Source organism: Phasianus colchicus, chromosome 18, assembly GCF_987193195.1.
Source record: "Phasianus colchicus chromosome 18, bPhaCol1.hap1.1, whole genome shotgun sequence".
NCBI classification, from domain to species: Eukaryota; Metazoa; Chordata; class Aves; order Galliformes; family Phasianidae; genus Phasianus; species Phasianus colchicus.
This window is the reverse complement of record NC_143453.1, coordinates 4,820,087-4,843,678: the sequence shown is the minus strand read 5'-3', so window position 1 is coordinate 4,843,678 and position 23,592 is coordinate 4,820,087. Positions and strand designations below refer to the sequence as shown.

Genomic DNA, 23,592 nt, shown 5'->3' with positions numbered 1-23,592 from the left:
CGTGATTGCATTGCTCTGTATAGGAATTTCTTTGCACTTACTATTTTAATACAGTGCATAATATCAGGAGGAATATTAAAAATTCCAATGCTTTGGAGGCACTTCTCAGCATCAAGGATAGCAAAGTGTTGATGTTTCACTTTGTTGAAAAAATTTGATCTACGATTTGCTATCACTCAATAAAGGAAGTACAAAACAGCATGATGAGCTAACACAGCCTCTAGGTTCCTCTAGTTGTCTGCACTGCCTTAAGGAGGCTGCGAGGGCAAAAGAAATCTGAATCTAGCAAGGATTATTGAGCTCTGCGGAAAAACAGTCCTTTCATCCTAGGCTAGTAATACAGCACTCAGAAAGCCTTGAGACAGCTCTCCTTACTGTGCACAAACAAAGAATGCAGGATGTGTGCATATCGACTTTTCTCAAGCTCTATTAGTACAGATACAAACTGAACTGCCTGAAGAAACACAGTTCTGTAAACAGAGTCAAAAACGTCTGTGCTGGGGGGTGAAAGTTGTTTATGTTTCTCAAAACTGCTACGAAAACAAAGGAGGAAAGCTGAAGAAGGCCTTGCTAAATGACTACAGTTTCCCAGCTACTGCCTTTAAATGATTCAATAGTACGTTTTGGATTTTACCTGGGACATGACTTCTAGTGACCAGCTATCAGTCATTGTTATAGGCTGGGTTGGGTTGGCAGGGATTTTACTGTCCTTCTCTGAAGGTCTGAGCAGCGTTGGTCCAAAGACAGTTGCAAGATTATGCAGGGACATCTTGTTAATGCTCTCCCTCTCAGCAACCCTGTGAGAAGAAATGACAAGTTGGATCTTTGTAAATATCTGAGTTTGGAAATGTCCTTCAGTAAGAAACCATAATTACTCCTTTTATACGGAATTTAGGTATAGACATCGAAGCAAGAACTCTTTCCATACGTCCCCAAAATGACTGTATACATAAACAATACCTTGACCTGACAGCTACAATCTTAGGCACTCTACAAACCCTTGTTTGAGAAAGGGACTGCTGATCATTTGGTCAGGCAGAAATGAGACAGGAATAAAGGAATGGTTTTCATCCTAGTTTCAGAAATGAGAAACTAAGGCACGTAGGTTAAAACATTTACCCAAGGGCACAAGAGTCTGTAACAAAAACAAACCTAGATTTCCTGGATTTTAATCCAGAACCTCAGTCACAAGATCATCTTTGATCTCTACACTGACAGTCTCTGGTATGTACATATGTAAATTCAAATACTGTGCATGTATTAAACAAGTTTATTGTATTACTATCAAACACATGGAAATATTTTTCCTCAGTTGTAACCATATTGCAAAGACAGACAAGATCAGAAAGACCAGTCTAAACAAGGAGCTGACAACTCCAGTTAGAAGTGCAGAACTGGAATTTTTAAAGATATGTTAGATTGCAACACCTTTTGAGACAGTACTGACAGGTCCTTAAACACAGACAGTTTCACAATTAATACTGAAACTTTTCCTGATGCAGGTGCAGTTTTGCGGAGATATTGCAGCAAGAATTTGCATTTGCACTAGATAAGTCCTGAGACTTTTGCCACCTCTTTCCTTCAGTTCTAATCCTCTCAGTTTCAGTGAGAATGCAATTTGGGATTCAGTGCTTCACTAAATGAGCATGAAGCAATAGTTATCTGATGAGCATCCACATCAAATCAGCAAATGCTTCTTCATTTGCCTGATTCAGCATGTGCTCGAGAAGAAGGCTCCTTTTTTAAAATAATGATGCTTTACACATTGAACAAGTATCTAAAGGATTCAAACATTACCTTTTTAAATGGTCCAAAAGGAAAAGGAATGTGACAAGGTTGGGTTCTGGAAGTGATAACAATAGATTCAACATACAGCTTTCCTTTGCAACGGGATCTGAAAGTGCTGCAAGACAAAAAAAAATAATAAAACATCACCATAGGCAGTAAATTAGAAATTGACTGAACTGTATAATGTCTCAAACCAACAAATATGGTTGGTCCTGAATGGACCGTAATTGCATCATATTTTGGAAGGCCAGGCAGACAGAAATGCCTCACTGCTTGTTTTTTTCTTCATTTCTAGGAGGGATGGAGAACTCTTTTCCCTCTAGCAGTTCAAGTGCTTGCAGATGTCAAATCATTAGGATTTTCCCCTTCGTTAAATATAACAAGGTATATCCCTCTCCAAAGAGGACTTCCCTGGAAGACCAAATGGGCAAACAACAAGCACAAACTCAACAAGCAGGCTGTCATTCTATTCTTTGCCTGCCCTTCAGAAACTTGGACATTCTCTGCTTACAAAAAATCATGGCATTTGCTCATCCTCAGACTTGCAGCAAGATGATGTCATTCCAAAGCTAATTTCTGAGATCCATTCCACTTCCCTTACAGCTTGTTCCAAGCTTCTGTCCAACATTATAAATACAGTTCTATATTGCTTTAGGAGCAGCCTCCCAAAGAAGAGCATCTTTAACACAGATCCAGGTCATCAAGAGTAATTTTTGCTACTACCTACCAATGCCCTCTGCAAAGTTGGGGTACAGTTCATCTGTAAAGAGAGGTTCAGGCAGCTCTCGGAAGTACAGCTTCAATGTGCCTGCAATAGCATTAACATCCATCTCGCTCATCATCACTGACACATCTTTGTTATCTGAAAGAGGGAAGAAGGGAAGAAGGGTTAATAATTGCTGCCCTTGCATTCAGTTTTTGATTGCTTTGATTCCTTGTTTACCTACTGTCTTTGCCCAAATAGCTGAGAGTTTTCCTGTTTACATTTCTCTCAAATGACAACTGAGAAATGCTGGACAAATGGCTGCAGTTTCCAGCTTTAAATCAACTAGAAGGAAGTTCACACTATCCATGGTTCCTTCTGCTCTGCCAGCAATGCAGGCCTGATCTGGAAAAAGCCCTGCATGACTGCATTTATATGCATTTCAACTTTTTCTTAATGACCACATTGGTTACTCCAGTTCCCTGCCTTAAACAGCTTAGAATAAGAGACTCTGAGGCTGTCCAACTTCCTACTGAGTGCAGCTAAAGTACACAGGCAATTCAGGGCTCACGTTTCAGTTTTGTTACTTTTAAGTACAACAGAACCACCTCCTTCCCTGAAAACAAACATCAACCAGCAGAGCCATTGCTGGCTTAGCAGAAAATGGCATTTAATGTAAACAAAAAAAAGTTGTTTTTCAAAATATGAAACACCTTTATTTGCACTACTGAGGATTCACAGCTACACAACTACCAATGCTTTTGGTAGTTTAGGGGGACAGAAAGAAAAATAGAAGAATGAAGAAATGCTACACATACAAAAAAAGAGCTCAAGAGGTCCTTTGGTTATCAGGTGGATGCTGAAAGTATGGCAGAAATTTCATTTTCTACAGCACAGCAGTCTGGAGGTGTTTAATTTGCTGAGTTTGGATGTCTTTCAGGGACATGTATGTCATTCCTTTAAATGCAGCAGCACTAAGGAACACTGTTCTGTACAAGATCAAGGCAGGCTTTAAAATAGTGTCAAAATTAACTGAATTTACAATCTGCACACAGCAGTAGAGCCACAAAGTCAAGAAAAGAGTCCTGACCATCCGTCTTCTGATTGGTAAACCACCACTTCTTCCTAACCATCCACTGAGTTTCTTCATTTATTTTTTGCTTGCTTTCTTTCACAAAATATTCTCAATTCCAAGGACTTCTAATAATTTGGAGGCAGCAATAAGGAAAACTGCAGCTTCTGGTTGCTGCTTCCCCTGAGGAAGCTACCTGCCATGCACAGAGTCTTGGCAAGTCCTGCAAACCAGCCGTGTCATGTCAGCTGGGAGGAATAACAGATGTGTTATTTGGTACAGGGATCTGTTCCACCATAGGTCTTGGGTCGCATCTGTGGCTGAGGAATATGAATAAAACATGCAGCCAGTTTTAAAATGATTCTCCTTGAATGAGAATCTCTCCCTCTTAATGCTTCTAGGGGAACGTAACATTAAAAATAGCACAGCCATCTGACAGGGAGCTCACACAGGTTCTCACAGTTAGGAGGAAAACATCAGGCACAAATACTTACTGACATCAAAGGCCGCTTTCAAAGCCTGGATGTCGGTTGCGACCCCAGAGACGCGGTAGATGCCCACCTCCTCCATCCCACGGCGCTCTATCTCCTCCACGCACTGGCGCACTATGTAAGGCACCTTTGATCTCTCCCTCCTTAAGAAAGGAAGACAGAAGAGTTCAGCAGAGCTCGTGCCCTCAATTCTTGCTACCCCAGCCAGAGAAGTGGGCTAAAATCACCCTGTCATTTTGCAGCAGCATTTTGCCCTGAGCATTTTGGCTCCTAGCCAGCTCCTACTGCGCCCTGTGTCTGCAGCCCTGCACAGGTAATCATAACATTCCCAAACTACCCTTGGATACAAAGCAACACTGCTGCTTTCAAATTAATGCAGTTCCAAAGTGAGGAAACACTATGCTTCCCAAAGCATGTAACAGAACAAACAGGTTTCTTCTGGTAAACAATTCATGACAAAAGATCAAGGGTTCAAATAACACAACGGGATCCAAAGAACTTGAACATTTCTGGTCATGGAAAGGAAATAACACTCTTTAGTGGCTCTGGAACTTTGTGGCCAAGCCAGCTAACAGCAAAGTAAAAGGGCAAGGGGCATTTCCAGAACTCTGAGAAGTGACATGCTGGAAGTGGACACCTGAGCTTTCCAAGCCTGTATGCATGTTGGTTTTTTTTCCCATGCAAAAATGAAGCTTACAAAATGTAAACCACCTTTCTGCAGCAACAGCCATCTGCACTGCTACCCGAGTGGAGCAGACTGTACTGAGAAATCCCTCAGTGGGATTAAGACAGGTGCAACCCACTGGCTAATTGGCTTTTTCAAAAAGCAATAGGGAGAAATTCTACCCATCCACTCACTTGGTGACAATTGCAATCTTGACCCCAAAGACCCCCGTCTGTTTCCGTGATGGCATCCTCTTCAGGCTGAACTCTCGACTGGTAAACTTCACTGACAGCTTCACTTCAACCTGATCAGAAGAGAGCAGCTGTTACATTTCAAACATTTTCTTCCCTTTTTTTATTCTGCAACCAACAGCAAAGACATAAACCACATCAGAGGTGTGGAAGCAGTGCTGTTTGCTGTACTTACTCCATTCATTGAGATGACCGTGCGTTGCCAGTCTTTGTCCTGTAGTGTCTGTGGGTCCAGCTGAAAAACATGGAAATGACCCATGAGTCAAGAACAGACTTGGGAGAAGTCAGCTGGTCTGAAAGGCTTCTGTGAGTAAGCAAAGCTCCACCGCTTTCAGTGCATTATTTCATTCCCATAGGAAAACACACATCCCAAGGTTTCTCAAATTTTGGGTAACAGGACACATACTGTGCCATTCTCCAAGCTGGGATGATGATGACAACTCATTCATGTAGACAATCCAGCAACATGTGTGCAGTGTCTGCTCAACATCAAAGCCTCAATAAGAAGCTTCAACAAGGAAAATCAGTATTTGAAAGCTAAGAACCTCACATTCCATGGAAAGGGAAAATGCAGTTATTGCTGTAGAACATCAGGCACATGCACAGCAGGCCAAATTTGCCCTGTCCCACAGGGCCAGGAGTCCAAAAATGGGAGGAAAAATTTCTGAAAATAGTCTGATTTGAAACAGATCTCTCTCTTTCTTGAAGAGCTGCAAGTTCCAAGCACGTAAGCCAGAGAAGGTCTCCTCTGTTCTCTAATTTCTTGCCTAAAAGAGGCTTTGAAATTAATTTTCAAAATTGAGAAATAAGATCAGGAACTGGGAATCTTTGCGTATGTGTACACAGGAAATCTCTTGTCTGGACATGCATGCCTGCTTGCACGCTTTAGTTTAGTTTGGAAGCCTCCTGATAGTTTCAACAGTCAAAAAAAATTAATTCAGTGTAAGCACTGAAACATTCAAAGCTGGATTATCAAGGCTATGGGTTTTTCTATCAGTTCTCTTGTACTGCAAAGCAGAGCCTTTATATAATTTCTGTAAGATCAAAAGAAGCAGAAAATCCATCCTTAACATCTGCTCTAGAAACCAAGAGCAACTGCAGAGTTTTGTTTCGTTTTTTAAAAAAAACCTCTGTTTTTTCTTTTTGCTTTTTCCCCCCACTAAGTGTAATTCTACCTGATCTGCCCGGGCTCACAGTGTGATGACTGCAGAAATGTCAGATGCATTCCAAAAACCACACCTTACAGTGGACAAAGACAGACTTCCGTGTTAAGCTCTTATTTTTCCATTCTGGAGTAATTTGTAAGCTTCAGGCAGTAACAAACGTTGAATAGGTTATTATTAATTGAACACGGGGAAAGAATCACTTTGCTGCTTCTGCACAAGTGTGAAGGAAAGCTAAGTCTGCTACATCACAAGAAGGAGGCAGTAAAACTCACGAGCAACGCGGGAGGGAGAGACCATGGCTGCTGAAGTGCAGTTCCTGCAAGAGCTGTTCCTCCCACAGTATCATAAAACCTTCCAAATGCATGGGAGAAAACAGATGCTGCAATCTGGTCTCAACTGGGGAAGTTGGACTGCAGTTCACCACAGACAGCTGTGGTTGGATGAGTGCAAAATTACTGCGCTGAAATAGAAAGGCAGACTTGAGAACTTCATAGCTGGTGGCTATGAAGCCGATGGCTTCCAGGAAGGACTACATTCTGCTGAATTCAAAAGACACGACGACCCCACAGTGAGACAAAGGAATAGAAATGGAACGTGATCTACACAGAGAAAGGTAACTTGGAACAAATGAAACCTCTGTCAGGATCTGACAGTGAAGAAACCCAGCTGAAAAGGAGAAAGTCAGTTCAGAAACCATGGAAAGCTGTCCCACTTGGAACTACGTACTACTTTTAATTTCATCTTGTGCACAGTCAGAAAGAACACCTGGCTCTGCTATTGCAAGAATTCACTAACCAAAATCAGGTTCTGAAGCAAAGCCCCAAGCCCCATTTTCAGCTTTGCTTGATTTCTTTTGAGTGAACAGTTGTGAGGTTGGGGAGCAGCCGACTCAAGTACTCAAACATCACCCGGCAACTCCAATGCTGACTGAAAGAGTCCAAAACCAGGTGATTTTGCTGACGCTTAGCTCAAACTACACTGACAAAATACAGAAAAGACCTTCCTGCACGAGGACTTCCATCAGCAACCTGTACCAGCAAAAGCAAATAGACTTCAGCACCTCCTTAGGCAGCTTTGTGGCACTTGGCTCTTGAACACCTGAGACACTGTATGCTCAGATGGAGGCAGCTGCACCACACTCTGTGTTTTGAATTCACTGTTATCAGCAAAGAAAAAGACACCAGGGCTATTTCTGCAGTACAGTTCCTCCCTCTCACAAAACTCCATGCAAAAGCAAACTTCTCTGCCAGGCAGAAGTAAATGTTGAAACAGTGGCACCTGCTGTACGTTCTGAGATCTCTTACACACCATCATGCTCACGCTTCAAACCATCAATCAATTAGCCCAGAACTGCTGTCAGGCACACACACGGCACTTCCCCCGGCCCCCTGCCACGCTCCCTGCAAAAGACAACAAGCAGAAAGAAGTTTCTCCCTGCTTACTCACACTGTGGAGACCCCAAGAAGGAAGGGATGAGCAGGTCAGGCCAACCTTGTCTCTGCGCACTTTGTTACAGATGTGATCCCACAGCGGGGTGCTGCCAGCACACACGCGCCTTCCTGCTGAATTGGACCGGTTCCTGTAGGTGTAATTGTGGCAGAAATTCCTGAAGATCCCTTGTAGGGAATAGTCAGTAACTAACAGCTCCCACATTTTGCGACTGCAGAAAGGATCGAGAGGCCAATGGGCAGAAGAGCTTTGCTGCAGCACTTCAGCAAACCCGAATAACAGAGCGTTTGCCAAGAGGCTTTGCTTTTAACTCCGGCGGAACAGATCCGCCCCCGCCTGTGTGCCTGGCCAACGTCCCTACAAGTTGGCCAGAACCTGAACTGTTCTCCCCTGAATTTCCGTGATGGAAGTTTGGTTTCTAGCGAACTGCATTCTTTCCCAGAATCAAGAGGAAACCATTTCTGAAGTGTTTGGTTTCCTATGAACAAGCAACCATGCTCAGGATTCCTGAAAACTTGACCTTCAGCTGTCTACAAAGCTGCCAGCAGGGATCTGCTGGTAGAGGCTGCCACAGCTAAACCTCCAAGCTGGAAACAGTTTTCTATCTGTTTGTAGAATGGAGTTATTGAGAGCATTATTTGTAGCAGAGAGGACTTATGATTGCAGGGAAAAGAGAGTTTGGAATATGTGCAAAACAGTTAAAGGACAACTCTAGCATGGCCCAGTTCATTTAAGCTAGCAAGTATTACCAGTTCTGCTTAGGTTATGGCTACAAAACTCCTACCACTGTGCAAAACAAAAGCAAGTAAATAGACATTAAAAAGCGTGAGTCCAAGTCCTACTCCATCTCCTCAGTGAATGCCATACAGGGAGAACCAGCAAAAGCAGTGCTCTGGAGTTGGAGCTCACAGAGACTCTTCCTCGCTGGGTAACAATGGGGATTGAGCAAGGACTGCTGGTGCACCAGTTGCTGCTTATGCTCCTCTGTGTCTGAGCTCTGTTGCAGGGCTGGAGGGACCCCGTGCTCCCACCTGCTGTTTGACTGTTGGTAGGAAACAGCTTGTACTGAATGGAGGAGGGTGGAGGGGGGTCAGGCTGACCTGAGCCAACCCTGCACAAATCAATGGCTACAACAACAAAAAATGAACCCAAGGTGCTTTCTAAGTGACAAAGTCAAGTAGATGAAAACTAATAAAAGAGCAAAGCTTGAATAAGTTCTCAACAGTACTGAATGAAGCAGGAAGTTAGGTTTAAGTCTGACAAAATCACAGTAAGAAATAATAATGTCAGTGGGAAGCAGAAAACATCATTTACACCTTGAGCAAGCTTTTAGTCCCGGACCCTGCAGTGGATCAACCTTCTGAGACCAGCAAGAGCAACACAGGGAAAGGGCAGCAGGAGCAGGCAGGTTACAAAGCAGACTGATGACAAAGAGTTAGTGAGTGCGATGCTCCAGCACAGAGAGCTGTGACAAATGGGGTCATGCTGTCTTTTGGCCTGATTTGGAGATCAGTGACCTGGAAGAAGGAGCACTGAGTAGAAGAATGTAATCTACAGAGGGAGAGCCAAAAGGAGGCTGCTCTGAGTGAGCACAGAGCCCCCGTGTCACCAGCCCAAGGAGCACTGAGGCACTGTGAAATGGCCGCCTCTGCATTAGTGTGACAGTGAAATGTACTGCACCTCTCAACATTTCCTTCAACTGGTTACTGGGTTTGAGCGACAAAAGGACCCATCTCATTCCCACCGAAAGCATGAAAGATTGTGCTGTGTGTCCGTGCAAACAGGACAGACCTGCTAAGAGCCTTATGGGCTTGCTTGCACAGCCCCCACTGGAAGCGCATAGGAAAACATGAACAAACTGGGCTGTGCTCCCCCAGCACCTCCAGGCCTCTTGTGGCCCACTTTTTGGCATTAGCAGTGGCAAGCTGCAGCCCTAAACTCACTAATGAATCAAGCAGATGCCTCTCTGTATCCTGCACAAAACACAAGAGAACAAAGCAGCTTGGCACCGCGGGGATTTTTGAGTGCAAGGTTCTAGTGCTCATAGCAAATCAGCAAAGAATTAAGGCACACAATTAGTGTACAGAAGTCAGCAGAGGCTGAGCGTGCGGAACACAAAGTGGCAGAGACCAGGAGAAAGGCAAACTGAGGACACTGGTCAATAGCAAATGCAAGGCAGGCACTAAGCTGTCCGTGCTTTGTCTTAAGAAATCACCACAGAGAGTTTGCTGATTTTTGTCCCCCAGAAGAGAAAAGAAAGTGGAAGAAACAAAGAAGCATCAGCAGAAGTGAAATGTCTGGGAGCAATGACTGAGGCAGCCTTAGCGTTAGTGTGCTTTATGTTATTTATTTGCATTACTTCCTCCTTTTATTAAATCTCCCTGGCAACTTCACACTCCATCAGTTTTTAAGTGTAACTGATGTGTCAGATGTGTTGTCAGAGTCTCACTGCTGCTGGAAACTCCCAGTCCAGCCATAACCCCATTCTTCTCCGAGCCCACTGCTGACATGTTAATCTTTGCCACCATCACCCCTTAGACATGACCCACTGCCTTCTTCACTTCCACCCTGTTTTCATTGCTGGGGTACTGTTCTGCATGAGCAAACCGTTTAAAGGAAGCCAAGCGTGTAAAAGGCTTTCTGAGTTGACACTTGGGAGGTACTGCATGCGACAATCTGTTTTACATGGAAAACAAACCTTGATGTCTGTGAAATAGCCATGTGCACTGCTATGAGACATCCCAGATAATTAAGCAGATAAGAGCGATCGTTCTGCATGGCAACAGAGGAATGATGGTGCGTTGCTACCACTGAATGACTGCTGTGAAGTCACGTCCTCCCTGATTTTCCAGTGCTGCTGTGAGGGAGAAGGAAACAGTTTGCCTGAGCTGATCATGCAGTAAAAAGAAATAACAAAGGAAGTGGCGTATCTAGGAGGCACCAACTGGAGGAGATGGATCACAGGATGAAGCATCAGTTTGCTCAGGCAGTCTGTTCCTGAGGCTGAGGCCAGTATTGCTGATATATGTGCTTGCTTGCATGCACAGTCCCAAGACCAAACAAAAGGCAGCTACACTCAAAATTTGGGGAAACGCTTGCCACATGAAGTGTAAACCTCAAAGAGCAAAAGTGCCATCCAAATGCCAAAGACAGATTGCAAGGTCACAACAGAAAGAAAAAAACCAGTTCAAAATGAGAGACAAACTGAGCCTAAAAGTGAGCTCAGCTTCATGCTCCCTGCTGCAAAATATCTGTCCATTTCCTCCCTTCCCAAACTCCTCCCCAACCTCAGATTCACAGTGGCACCTTCTCCCTGCTTTTCTAAATGCCTAAGGTGTAACAGAAGCCTCCCCCCATGTGTGCATCCAGTGCTGTCACTCCCAAGTCTCGTGAGGATTTCAATTTCTACCTGCACAGGAGCTTCTCCCATATCAGAACTTTACAGTTTTATTTTTGAGGGAGAAAATTTGCAGATTGGCAAGCCACAAAGCTCTGGCTCGTGGCTATAAAAACAGGGAAATAAAATATTCCATAGGAAGAGAAAACATGAGCAATGGGAGCTATTAAAGTCACTGCCCATTCCTGGAAGCTTGTGACCACATGGACCAATTTCCAGTCTTCCTTCCTCCTGTGCCGTTATGCAATGGAGAGATTTAATAAACATTTCACAGCCTCGTCTCCCTGATTCTTTGTCTTCCTCTCTGCAGCACCGAGAATGTGGTGAGTCAGGAATCCCAGCAGGAAAAAGCTGCAGATTTACAATAATACATACATGGCTTGAGAACACATTACTATTTAACCAACACAGAATTTTCCTTTTTTATCAACTAGAGGATGCAGACACGACTCCTGACATTCCCAGACTTCTTAACTATGGGGAATTTTGGAAAAACTCACCCAACTTCACAGATGTTGCCTTTAGACGAGACAGACTTTGGCTGAATAATAACAACAACAACAACAAGACCTGCATAGACTAGAAACTCCAGAGTAAACAAAACTTCTGAAAGAGAAATGAATGTAAAACTGATGATAGGAAAAAAAATGCTGACAGCATGAACACAGCTAACCTTCAGCCACAGACACTGATTTTATTTTGATATTATAATCTCTTAATAGAGAGAAATCTTTGGAGGTTGGATTTAAAATCAGAACAAGATAAAACCCTTCAGTAATTCTTATCAACCTCAAATCTCACCAGACCCTCTTATGACTTAGGTTTGTTGTTACTCAATAGTGTTAACAAGCTGCATGATAAAACAGAAATCACTGAAAATTGAGGATGTTCAGAAAGGTCACAAAGAGTCCTTAAAAACTGCAATGGGGATTTACCAAAAATGAGAGCTTTTGTGTTTGCTTTTTGTGATAAAACACAGCACAAATTCATGTATTAGCCAAAACATTTCTGTTGATTTTTTTTTTTAAGCTTTCCAAGCTGTTTAGATTTCTCTAAAAGAAATAAGTGATTGAATTCAAGTGCCACCAACAAGTATTTATACTTATTAACTTCATGCAAGATGTTTTAATACAACATACACATCCTGTGCATAAAAACACCTGCTCCTGTGGGGAAAAAAAATGTCAAAAAAAATTAAATCTTGTACTTTTTTTTTTTTTTTAAATCTGTGTAACACATTTGAAGACTTTAGAAGGTCAGTGATTCCAGGGTTCTCCAATGAGAGCACTCAAATCTCCAGGGCATTTCAGGGCTGAAAGCTTGCTCTTTTGTAGTTGCTCAGATCCACAAAAAATCAGCCTTTGTCAGCAGAAGGGACACACAGATCTCTGCTTGGCCTGAGAGTCACGTTCTACTAGCATTTATTGATTTGTATGTACATTATCTTCCAAACACCCAGCGTGCATTTGGTGACAAAGCTTTCCCTGAAAGTAGTATGGGAGCTTCAGGGCTGCAAGGAGGAGGGGGAGAATGGGCCTCATCAGCCTCATTTAGACAGCAAACCCTTCTAGAGTAACAGTGAGATACGATCCTGCAAGCTGCCCACAATCAGAGTTGCTTCTGAAACGCCACCGATGGCCTTGGTCTGTGTGATTATCACTCACACCCTGGAAAAAGCAGTCATCCAAGAAGTGGCAAAGACCTAAAGGTAAATGAAGGTGAACCAATACTATTTTTCTGCACACCAGAAAGGAAAAGCTTTCTGGGTAGGGAACAACAGCCAGTCCAATGTAAAGAATGCATCCTCAGAACAAACGCTTAAACAACTCCCTAAAGCTGTGCACAGGCAGTGCAACAATCTGGAGGAAGCGTAGGAACACACGTTCACTATGACAGCACCCACTGAGGAGCCTGATTTCTCCTGCATGGAGCTTTAGTCCTTTATCACACAGCAGCTCCTGGAGAGCAGCACCCACCTGCAATCATCCCCTTCCCTTCTATATTTGCTACACAAAGTGCCCACACTGATTCACAGTGGTGAAATAGTTCAAAAAACCCATTTATCTCAGATGCAGTCTGTTGTCATGGGCACTAAACTTTAGACGTGGCAGTTATCAGGACAATAACCCTGTCTTCCAAGGCCCTCCTAGCACATCAATCAACTTCCAGCACACAGGGAAGGAGGGAAGGTAGTGTTCTTCTGCGTAGTATTTTCACTGCTTCCTCTTTTGTCTCAACAGTACCCAGGGCTCACTGCAGCTTCTGTATACTCTGCTGGAAGTGCTGAAGTTAACAGGGAAATCAAGTGATCAGAACCTAATTTTTTCTGAAAAAGCATCTTTTCTAATAAGGGCACTGAAGTAAGCAAGGGGGACAAGGCAAGAGGGAAAAGGCTTCCTACTTATGAATCTCACTGTATTTCTCACTGTCTGGAGGAAAACTCCCAGTGTTGAGGCAATCAGAAGGCAGAAAAAAAGCTCTCTGGGATGCTCTAGGATTTAAATACGTGTCATGTTTTGCAGTAGTCAGGAACAAGTTAAGTGCAGTCTTACCTGGATCTGTCCTTTTCCCATTATGCGATCTGTGCTCTCTCCATCCTCTTTGGTGAGCTTCATTTTGTTGTAGCACTTTTCATAGCACAAAATCCGCAGAGTTTGTGAGCCTTCCAACTCAATCTCAAACTCCTACAGGGCACCAGAAAAGGACAGAGCAATGAGTACACCACAGCAAGACTTTCAGTCTCTTCATAATCAGGATATTATCCTTAAAACTCTTCAGGAAGGAGCACTTCAGGTCTGGCAAAGATCTCCTTCCTGATGAAAATGGTCTGAAAATAAACTGGAGCTCTATTTTGTATATGTAATGTGGTCAAATTAGAGACTAAGGCAGTTGGCTCCTTAGCCAGGTTTCACTGACATGCAGCAAAGCATCATTTAAAGAAACAAACTCACCTACATTCCTCTAATTTTGCTCTCCAGCAGGTTTGCAAGTTGCTGTAAGCAGGCATACGTCTAATTCTTTCTCCTCACAACAAATAAAAACACCTTCAAAAAAATCCTCCTTCAGTATATTTTCACTGATGCCTTATTAAAAAAAATATTAATCAAGCATCTCTGTTTAAATGATGAGATGCTGGAAAATGCAAGACTCATTTTGTACTGAAAAATTTATTTAACTCCATCCAGATCAGGAGAAAATCTGTGAGAAGGAATTAGAGCCAGGTGGATTTGCCATCAGTGTGATTGCTGAAAGGCAGCACATGCTGCACAAATCCAAAGCATGCAGCATGGGCTTCACACAAAATGTTCTTTCGTTTGTAGTTTTTCTACCCATCACGCACTGATGTCACGTGGAAAACACCACAGCAAGAACAACCCAACCTACCTCATTCCAGTTGGGCTCCGTGGTGTCTCTGTACACTCTGGTTTTGGCCTTGTTCACAAAATACCCAAAAGAATCGACCTCTAACGTGCAATACAAATCTGAGAAAGGGAAGACAGAAACTTCATAAAAATTTCCAGAACCTCCTATCTTACATTAATCACATTCAGAGAGTTTCTTCATTTATATCTTCTCTGTATTTGTACCAGTAACATTGGCCAATGCAATTTTGTCATCTGGACCAGCAGAGTTTATGAAGCTGAGTTACCAGTACAGTGGTATAAATAACCTCAGCACAGACAAGCTTTCACCTATATCATGAGTCTGCTGTGTGCTGTTAACTAGTATTTCCCACATCAAGCCACAATGAGCAGAAGGTTTACACCAATGAGAAATGAAACTTCCCTAGGCAGATACCAGATCCCATCAGCACATCAGAGCTGATTTCACTGGCAACAGCATCTGCATAACATCCCTCAGAGACGAGGTAGGGCCGAGTCATCAAAACCTCATTATCTCCACACTGTTTAATGATGTGGTATCTCGTGTTTTTGAAAAATAGTGATGAACTGCAGACATTGCCCCTATTTTTATGTTTTAAGCTATGTTAGCCAGTACCATTGCGTTCCTCTAAATTTATACCAATGTCCCAATTTCTCTTTCAGTTCCCCAAATCACCACTCCTCTTCCTCATCATCATTCCAGGTGCTGCAGTCCTAAATGAATCCACACCCAGGAGTCAACAGCACCATCATCTCCCCCCTGCTATTTAACATCCCCCAGCACCTCTGTGTTACAGAACTACAACTCACTTGAACTTTGCTTGAATCCTGTGGCAGAATGGACAATGACATTCAGGAATCCATAGAGACCTGGAGATTCATCATCTATACAACAAAGCAAAGAAATGCTGTTAAATTTACAGAGAAGCCAAGGGAGAAAGACAGAGTGATTAGTTAATTTTGCAGAAGTTTATGTCCCTAAAATGGATGTAACAGGAACATGCATTCTAGCCATTTATAACTTCTGGCAATCTGGGGCTTTTACAATGCCACTGCTAGGGTCAGCAAGACAGCATGGAAGAAATACAAAGGACAAAAGTAATATATAGACACAAAGCCTATACCACCAGGCTAAAAAGCAACATAGGATGGTCTCTGACGCAGTGTCCTAGATTTGAAAATCATCACCAGATTGAAGCTGTAGCAGAAAGAAATATTAAGAGTAGCTCTAGGGGAAATGCACAAAGGCAGGCAGAGACAGGCTTTCACTGCAGCTACACCATATGAAAGCATAAACTGTATGTCTTACCTTCCTTATTGATAGTGAGGGGAATGTTGTGAACTGTCTGGAGTTTCACACAGGAATTTGTCAGCATCTGGAGCTCCACTGATGTGAGCGAGAAGCTTTTAAAGCCTGCCATGGAAATCCAAAGGAAGAGCAATTGAATTCAAAGCAAAAGCTGCATGCATGCTCTCTCATTCTGGGCATGCACAGGACAGCTGCTCCCTGGGCAACACTCAGCAACAGTACCATAGCATTTAGGTCTGTGATACTGCTGCAGCCTGTCTCTGTTTAGAGCATGTTCAATTACTCCAAATTTAGAGTAAAATGCCCCAAAGTGGTTCACAGGAATCAAGGGGCACCAGCATTCTTGCAAAGCCTAAAAATACCCATGCCAAAATAAAAGTTTCTCTGGTCAAAGGGTGCAGTTGTTTCCTCTACCTGGAACTACACATCTCTACCTGTAGGGTAAATGAGAGAAATTCCTTCCATACATTCCCTACATGGTATGGGAAGCAAAATTCCCACAGACAGACTCAGATATGCAGAGACAGAAGACTTTCAAATTCCACTCTGAATGCCCCACATCGTATCCTCTGGATTTAATTTCACACCATTTGAACCAATAGCCAGCTGAGGTTAACTCACATTTCTTCTGCTGCTCCCGGATGTTCTCCCTCCACTCTGCCCTTTCGTAGTCTGATGAAATGAGGAACGTGTAACTCTATCCAAAAAAACAGAACGTGGGGTATGCATTAGCCTGACTCACCACTGAGAGCTGGTCTGCCTCCAATATTTTCTCCAGCAGAAATTCTTGGATATACTGCTCTTCTGGTACTCTTCCCATTGCCCTACATCACAGCTTTGTCAATGACAGGCAGGACTCTGGCACTGTGCCATGTCAGCAATGTGTCAGCAGCACCAACAAACAGACTCCTGCAGTCAGAGCCTTCACAGGGCTCTGCCCTGCAAACAGCAGCTGTGGCCCTGGCAGCATGAGGTCCCACGATAGCTCTGCACAATTCCTTACAGCAGCTGCACCGTGAAACCTAAAAGCTTCCATGACAGGCCAAGACACTGATGCAAGCTGAAGAAGCAGTGACCAGCTTCTGAATTCTGACTGGTTTGTAACAGGATCTTGTGGCAGCCCTTTGCCTTGTGTGTGCTAAGGCCACAGAGATATGTTCCAGTACTGTCAGAGCAGGTGATACCTCTGGCACACAAAGATATGGGATACCTCTGTCCCGCAAAGCTAAAAGGAGATTGTTCTCAGCATCCCTGGTGCCAAGTGATTCTGTGAAGTGCAGCACACAGCTCTGAGGAGGCAGCCCTCAATGCACTAAGCCTTGAACTGAAGGGGAGGCCAAAAGGGAGTAGCTGCAGAGCTTTTTCTTAGGTGAAGAGGGCAGTTCCTATTGCTCTGACAGGACTTGTCCAATCACAGACAGGTGTTCAGCTAATAGATTCATTTATATATATATATATTTTTATGCCAATGTCACATTCAAATTAGTCATGGCCTTCCAAGACATTATCATAACCTTCAGTGTACAAAGCGTTAGGCGTCTGCTCCTTGGAAAGTGCTTTCAGACCAGTCAGAATAAAATAGGATCTCCTTATACAATGCACATGCAAGCACACAGAGCCCCTCAGCATCTTTCTAGTACTCAAAGCCTGAGGCAGATCAAAACAGCCACTCACCTTGCCATTGCGATTGTGCACCCGGAAAGCCATGTTGGGAGACATCAGCAGCAGGAGTGATTCCTGTTCTGAGAGCTTCTTTTTCAACCTCTCAATGACCTTGCTGCCCTTATTGGCCCTCTGAATGGTGGGGGGAGAGAAGAAGACAAAAGGATGTGCACATCATTCTTCTCACTTGCTCTCTTTTACACCAACACATTTTCAGACCCACAGTCCCTTTCCTCTAAAGGAAATGAAGATCATACTCTGACAGTCAGATGCCAGACTTTCCACATATTGATATGCTATACTTCCAGTCTTTCTCATGTCTACAGCATAAAAGCTTCATTTTCAACAAAAGTGCCTGGAAATAATCACAGGCAGATCCATTTAAGCAGAGGAGCAATATAGCATCTTTTGTTATTCCTGCCTCCCTCAGAGGAGGCCATCATACAAGCAGTGCAACAGTGGGCTGTGCAGCAGTTTAGATATCACTGATAACTGAGCTGTACCACAAATCTCTGCTGAACAGCCTGTTTTAGCAGGATTCTCCATGCTGTCCAACCCTGGAAAGGTTGCTTCTATCAGCATCTCATCTCAGCAGAGATATTGAGTCTGTTCTGTATGTGGGATGGAATGTTCAACCTTTTTTTTTTTTTTTTTTTTTTTACCTTTTCACGCTGAATATCATTCTTGATCTGGGATATCTTGATTTTCATGGCATCCAGTTCCTCATCAGGTACCAGTGGGATGTTGGGCACTGCCTCGGACTCATCCACCATTTGGAAACTAAGGTCAGTGAGTGGGATGTACCATTTGCAGTCATACTGCTGGCTTTTTCTGAAAGACAGAAGGTCCAAACCTTTGCTGCTTAATGGTGCTTGGCAAACACTCACTTCCTCTTCCTACAGGTCATTCCTCATTATAGCTCATAAGATACAGAATTAGGGACAGCTTCTTTATGACTTCCAAGTCAGAAAAAAATCTGGTAAAATGCCGCTTTCCAGTAAGAAAGCCAAGAAGGGCCAATTTGCCAGTACAGTGCACAGCAAAGCAAATTGTTTTGTTACCTAGCTCCTTCTGCCCTAAGAGTCCACAAAAATCCTGTGCACACCCTTTTAATCCTCTACTCTGCCTCTTCAAAGCCTCTGTAGAGGCAGAGTTTGAAAGCAAAGCCACATGTGTGAATGGATGGCTGTCTGTGGTCTAAGCTCAGGTCTCTCCTGTCTGAGCTGGGATGGTCGAGTTGGGGGTAGAAGTGTTAGTGTACAAACTTCCATGTAACCCAACCAGAAGAAACTACACCTTGTGACTGCCACTCCACAGTGCTCTCACCAGAATAGCCTGTCCATGTTTTTTAATGTTTTGTGCTATTTACTCCCTTCTTCACCCCTCCTGCCAGAACAGACATTCTTGGGAAAGTCCCACTCTCTTCAAAATTACTTCCCTGGAAGTATGTGCTTCAAAAAGGGCACAAGCAACTTATTGCTTGAGGAGAGCAAGGAGAGGAGTTTCTCAGAGCCAAGATCTCCTATGATGGACAGCACTTCCTTGCTGCTCACACTCTGTCCAACTACATTTTATAGATTCTGGTTACCCAGGACTGGAGGATTCATATTCAGCTGTTGTTGCTGGCTAAACCCAGGACTCTGCTGAAGCTGAGATGCAAAACACACAGACCAGAAGGGAAACCTCACCCTCCAATCTGCTTCTTGAGCTTGGCACACAGGAACAGATCAGTAAAAAGAAAGACGTGACGTAGTTTGCGAGCCCCCTCAACGAGCTCCACCATGAAACTGTCCTTCAGGAGCTGCCGGTGCTGGTGAAAAACAGAAAACATTTCAGTTAGTGAAGAAAGGGCCTGAGATAAAGCACTGAGCCTCCCTCAGCGATGCACTCCTTATGCCTGACTCCTACCAGAGCCAATTCAATGAATCGTTTCAACTCAGAGAAAAAACAGGCTGTTATGTGCTCCTTGCTGTGAGCTCTGCTCCCTGCTGCTGCTTTCTCTCTCAAGGGCAAAAATGGCTTTATTCATCAGGTGCCAGGTCAGAGCTGAGGTTTATTTCCATCACCTGTCTCTGAGACCAAGTGTTACTTATGGTGAGTCATTGCCTGGCTTAAGTGCCCAAGGGCCAGCATGCCAGCATCCCTCTTACAAACCAGCAGAGAGCAGCAAACACCACTTTTCTGTCCAGACTTCCCCCATCATTCAGCTACTGAATTTAGTACAAGTTACTCCCAACTCTGCATTTGCTAGATATAAAATGTATCTAGCAAACTTCTCTGTAGTCCCTTACCTGCTTGTGTTTAAACAGATCATCTGGATATGCCCCTACCCCACACCTATTAAAAGCTTTAAAAGCTTTTTTTTTTTTTTCCTCCTAAATAATTAATACAATAAATCAAATATTCCCCAAATCTAGATGATACAGATAATTCGCTTAACCTCGATATCTTTATTCCTATTTCTAGTTCCTAGGAGACTTAAAACTTCCTAAATAACAGGCATATATTGGAGGGCAAAAGCATCTTTTCCCTTCTTCCCCTACAGGGACTCCAGCTGACAGACAGAAAGGCCGGAGCACTGGCACTGAGACAGATGGGTCTGTGCTGTCACCAGTGACCAACACAGGAGTTTCAAGCCCTCCACTATGCCCAGGCCTTCTGTTCTGATGTCAGGATCGATATGAGTCCGAGTGCACATCATGCAGAATAGAAATTTCCCCATGATTTTCAAAAGCAAGCCAAGGGTATGTCACTGGCAAATTTTATTCCCACAAATATGCCTGTCAGTGTTAGTTTGCTTCACAAGCAGCCACCATTAGCTTCTGCACACAGGTTTCCTAAGATGCCCTTTCCTCCCCCATAGTACTTTTACTTGTTACTCCAGCTAAGAGGATGGCCTGCTGACACCAATGAGTGACATTACACATGCTGTACATGCCAAGACAGCACTATGGTTGGAGATAGGAGAGATCAGCTCACACTGCTCAGTGCTAACCAACAACACTCCCTTCTGCTCTGTCATCCTTCTCCAGGCCCACGCACAACTTGTCAGTAGGACAAGCATCTCCGCAGGAAATTCATATGCAAAATCTGTCCTTTGCCAAGAGGCAGCCCTGCTCAGCTGCACAGCAGTGTGCAATTGGAAAGCAGTTAACTTCGGCAAGGTCAAGACATCCAAACCAGAATTCATGCCTCAGTTTCTCAGGGTTATGCCTCACGGGTTTTACTTGCTGCATGACTTAACAAGCCTTGAGCACGTTCACTGCAGAGGGTGTGGGAGTTCAAACCCCCACACTCCTTCTCCCTCCTACCATCCGTCCCATCCTGGTTCTCCAAAATGAAAACAAACCACATCAGCCCCAGCAGGCAGCACGGCAAGAAACGCACAGGAGAGAAATGTTCTTGCAGTCACAGTTCTTGTTTCTAGTCTGTTCTAGAATGCCCTAAACTTCCTGATACAGACTAAGGGTCTGCATTTTCCTGTCTGCACCTTGTAGCCAAGAGCTGCTGAAGCACAGAAGCGTGTCAGCATCTCACCTTGGGTCTGCTTGCCACCACACAAAGGCCCCAGGAGTCAGTGAGCAGCAGCAAAAGCTGCACCTTTCCCATAGTACCAGGAAGGTAACACTGCTCCCTAGCACACTGTTGCACCATCTCTGGGCACAAGTCTGTGAAGATGCAGCATCCAGCACTGATTCAGGCTCTGGAAGGCCCATATATACATTAATATTTATTTTTTAGGCATGATCCTCCTGGTTTCTCCTCAGTGGTTTTGGAGGGAAGGCCTGCCTGCATTGATGTCTGCTGCTGATGTGCACTTGCACCCAGCTCCCCACTCCTGCTTGATGAACAAATCCCAGGTAGGCAGGAAACCAGAAACATCCAGCTCTGAAAACAAATAAATAAGAAGGAGGAGGCATATTGGCAGTAGCAAAAACACTCTCCACAGCTGCAAAGAATTTCTTCTGGGAGCAATAATGAAGCAGGGAAAGAGATTTTGTGAACAAGCCCAAAACCTGATCTCGGGCTGCTAACTCTGATGCATATTAATTGTGCTGCAACTCAGCTCAGCTCCTTTGGGGCAATGAGAATAGCTTCTTGTTGCTTGCCCAAGCTCTGCTTATTGTTCACCTAAACCACAATAATTTGAAGGTAAGCATTTCCTCCAGTGAAGGGAAGCCTATGCAGAGGGAACAGTAACTGCAGGCCTTAGTGTCAAGCTTCCACAAAGTAAGAAGAGTCCATCAGCAATCCCTGCAGCAAGCCTCCACACGGCCTTCCTGGTCCACATAGGTGACCCCTCTTTCTGCCTTCTAAATTTGCACAGCCTTTGGCTGCCATCATCCAGGCAGACTTTCTCCAAGCAGTCATGCTCTCTGTCCCACATCTCACTAAAATCCAAGCAGAAAGCTCAGCTATGTGATGCCAAATCAGGGGTGTGATTTAAAAGCCTTTGTACATCCCATCTGGGACTAAGGTACCACTTGTTTGCACTGAGTTTCTTTTGGCTGGCACTCTGGGGTATGAATATCCAGATTGACAAGACACAGTGCTTCCATGAGGCAGCAAAAGTCTTTGGCAGCAGGTTCTCTCAGAAATAGAGCTGGGTGGAAAGAAGACAAGGGTATATTTCCTAAGCTTGCTTGGAACAGAAGTAAAGAGGTGAAAGGGATGTATGCTAGTCAGCCACTCAGGAAAATACTAAGCTTCCCAAAGCTGTCACTCATTTCTTCTCACTGAGGAGCTAGTTTAGGAAGCTTCACCTTTGGAGCAAAGGTATACTACCACTATGAGCAACCAAGGATCTAGGGAGGAGAGGAGAGGAGAGGAGAGGAGAGGAGAGGAGAGGAGAGGAGAGGAGAGGAGAGGAGAGGAGAGGAGAGGAGAGGAGAGGAGAGGAGAGGAGAGGAGAGGAGAGGAGAGGAGAGGAGAGGAGAGGAGAGGAGAGGAGAGGAGAGGAGAGGAGAGGAGAGGAGAGGAGAGGAGAGGAGAGGAGAGGAGAGGAGAGGAGAGGAGAGGAAGAAGAGTTTGGGGGTCAAGTCAGGAAATGTATCCTCACAAGGGTGTGGAGCTTGATATTAGGTCTAACTACCAGCTTCTCTGGGAAAACAGGACTTTCATTAGGGCTGGCCACAACAAGCGTGCTCCAGGCTGCTCAGCATCAGTGGAGCCGAGGAGGAGCACTTCCAGCAAAGGGTCACATCCTTTGTTGCAAATGAGTCAACTTGCCAGGAGGGTTCAGCAGGTCAGAGGGAAACAATAAAAGGATTTCCCAACTGGCTTACCAGATCCCTGCCAAGCCCCACAGCCAGGGAGCACAAGGCACCTTTCTGACCTCCTGCATGAGTCAGCCCATCCTACCCCACACCCTGGGGAAGCCAGGGGTCCCCATAGGCAGCACTTGTGCTGTCAGGTATCCATACCACCTCAGTTCCATAGGTCATATTTTTTGGAACCAAAGTCTATGTTGGTTAACTCTCTCCTGTGGGCACCAAGAGCTGTTCCTTTGTTAGCCTCTGGTTAAACAGTCTCCCAAAACATGAGGTCTTTTATCTGAATGAATGGTCCTGTGGTATTGTATGTCACATACAACATGTGTTGGGAGACCATCTCTCTCAACTTTGTTTCTGAAGTTACACTGTATTTGCAAAGGTTACAAAAGGTGTTAAAGGTTTCCTAAAATATCCTGAAATCACATAGAGATTACAGAAACACCAAAGAAACATCCAGCAAAGCATGGGCTTAGTATCAGAGTGGCAATGCAGTGGCAAAGGGACCCCATGTGTCCTACAAACAGCCCCAAGACTGGCAGCTGTTCAGCTCAGGAGCTCAGCTCAGATGCTGAAAGACTTTCCAGGACATCTAGAGGAAAGCTGCTTATTTCATATCATTATAGAGTGAATTAGTACAGCCTTTACCTCTCAAACAGTGCCTGGGCAAAAACTGTCACCTTCCAGAGGCTTTTGCTATGCTCCAATATTGGCTCAGTACAAGCCCCAAGTCTCCTTTCTAGACTTTGCTTTCTTTTTCATGTTTTTAGCTGCTTCTTCTCTCACCCATCTCTGTGTCCCAGACAGAAAAGCTCTCCCTTTATGCCCTTCAGTGCCTGGATATCCTCTTTGGATTGCTTATTGTTGTCCTCTTACCTCTGCCAGTGAGCATCTTCTCTGCTACCATCATGCTCATCTATTCATTCTCCATTGTTGTGTGCTATTTGTAAACGATAAATCCTTCTGCTGCCGTGTACTGTTTAACTC

The 23,592-nt window shown here is 44.2% G+C and overlaps 1 protein-coding gene across 1 annotated transcript in view; it reads right to left on the bottom strand.

The window, feature by feature from the left end:
• The window catches only part of BCR (BCR activator of RhoGEF and GTPase), a 98,548-nt gene that overhangs the window by 4,695 nt on the left and 70,261 nt on the right, over positions 1-23,592 (bottom strand). The window contains exons 9-22 of the mRNA XM_031592300.2: positions 19,024-19,145; positions 17,998-18,166; positions 17,348-17,467; positions 16,295-16,370; positions 15,674-15,778; positions 15,175-15,249; positions 14,366-14,463; positions 13,534-13,665; positions 5,145-5,204; positions 4,913-5,022; positions 4,058-4,197; positions 2,516-2,650; positions 1,798-1,903; positions 635-797 (exon numbers count right to left, since the gene is read on the bottom strand). Coding sequence (XP_031448160.1) covers positions 635-797; positions 1,798-1,903; positions 2,516-2,650; positions 4,058-4,197; positions 4,913-5,022; positions 5,145-5,204; positions 13,534-13,665; positions 14,366-14,463; positions 15,175-15,249; positions 15,674-15,778; positions 16,295-16,370; positions 17,348-17,467; positions 17,998-18,166; positions 19,024-19,145 — 1,611 coding nt within the window. The remainder of the gene's footprint in view (positions 1-634; positions 798-1,797; positions 1,904-2,515; positions 2,651-4,057; positions 4,198-4,912; positions 5,023-5,144; positions 5,205-13,533; positions 13,666-14,365; positions 14,464-15,174; positions 15,250-15,673; positions 15,779-16,294; positions 16,371-17,347; positions 17,468-17,997; positions 18,167-19,023; positions 19,146-23,592) is intronic.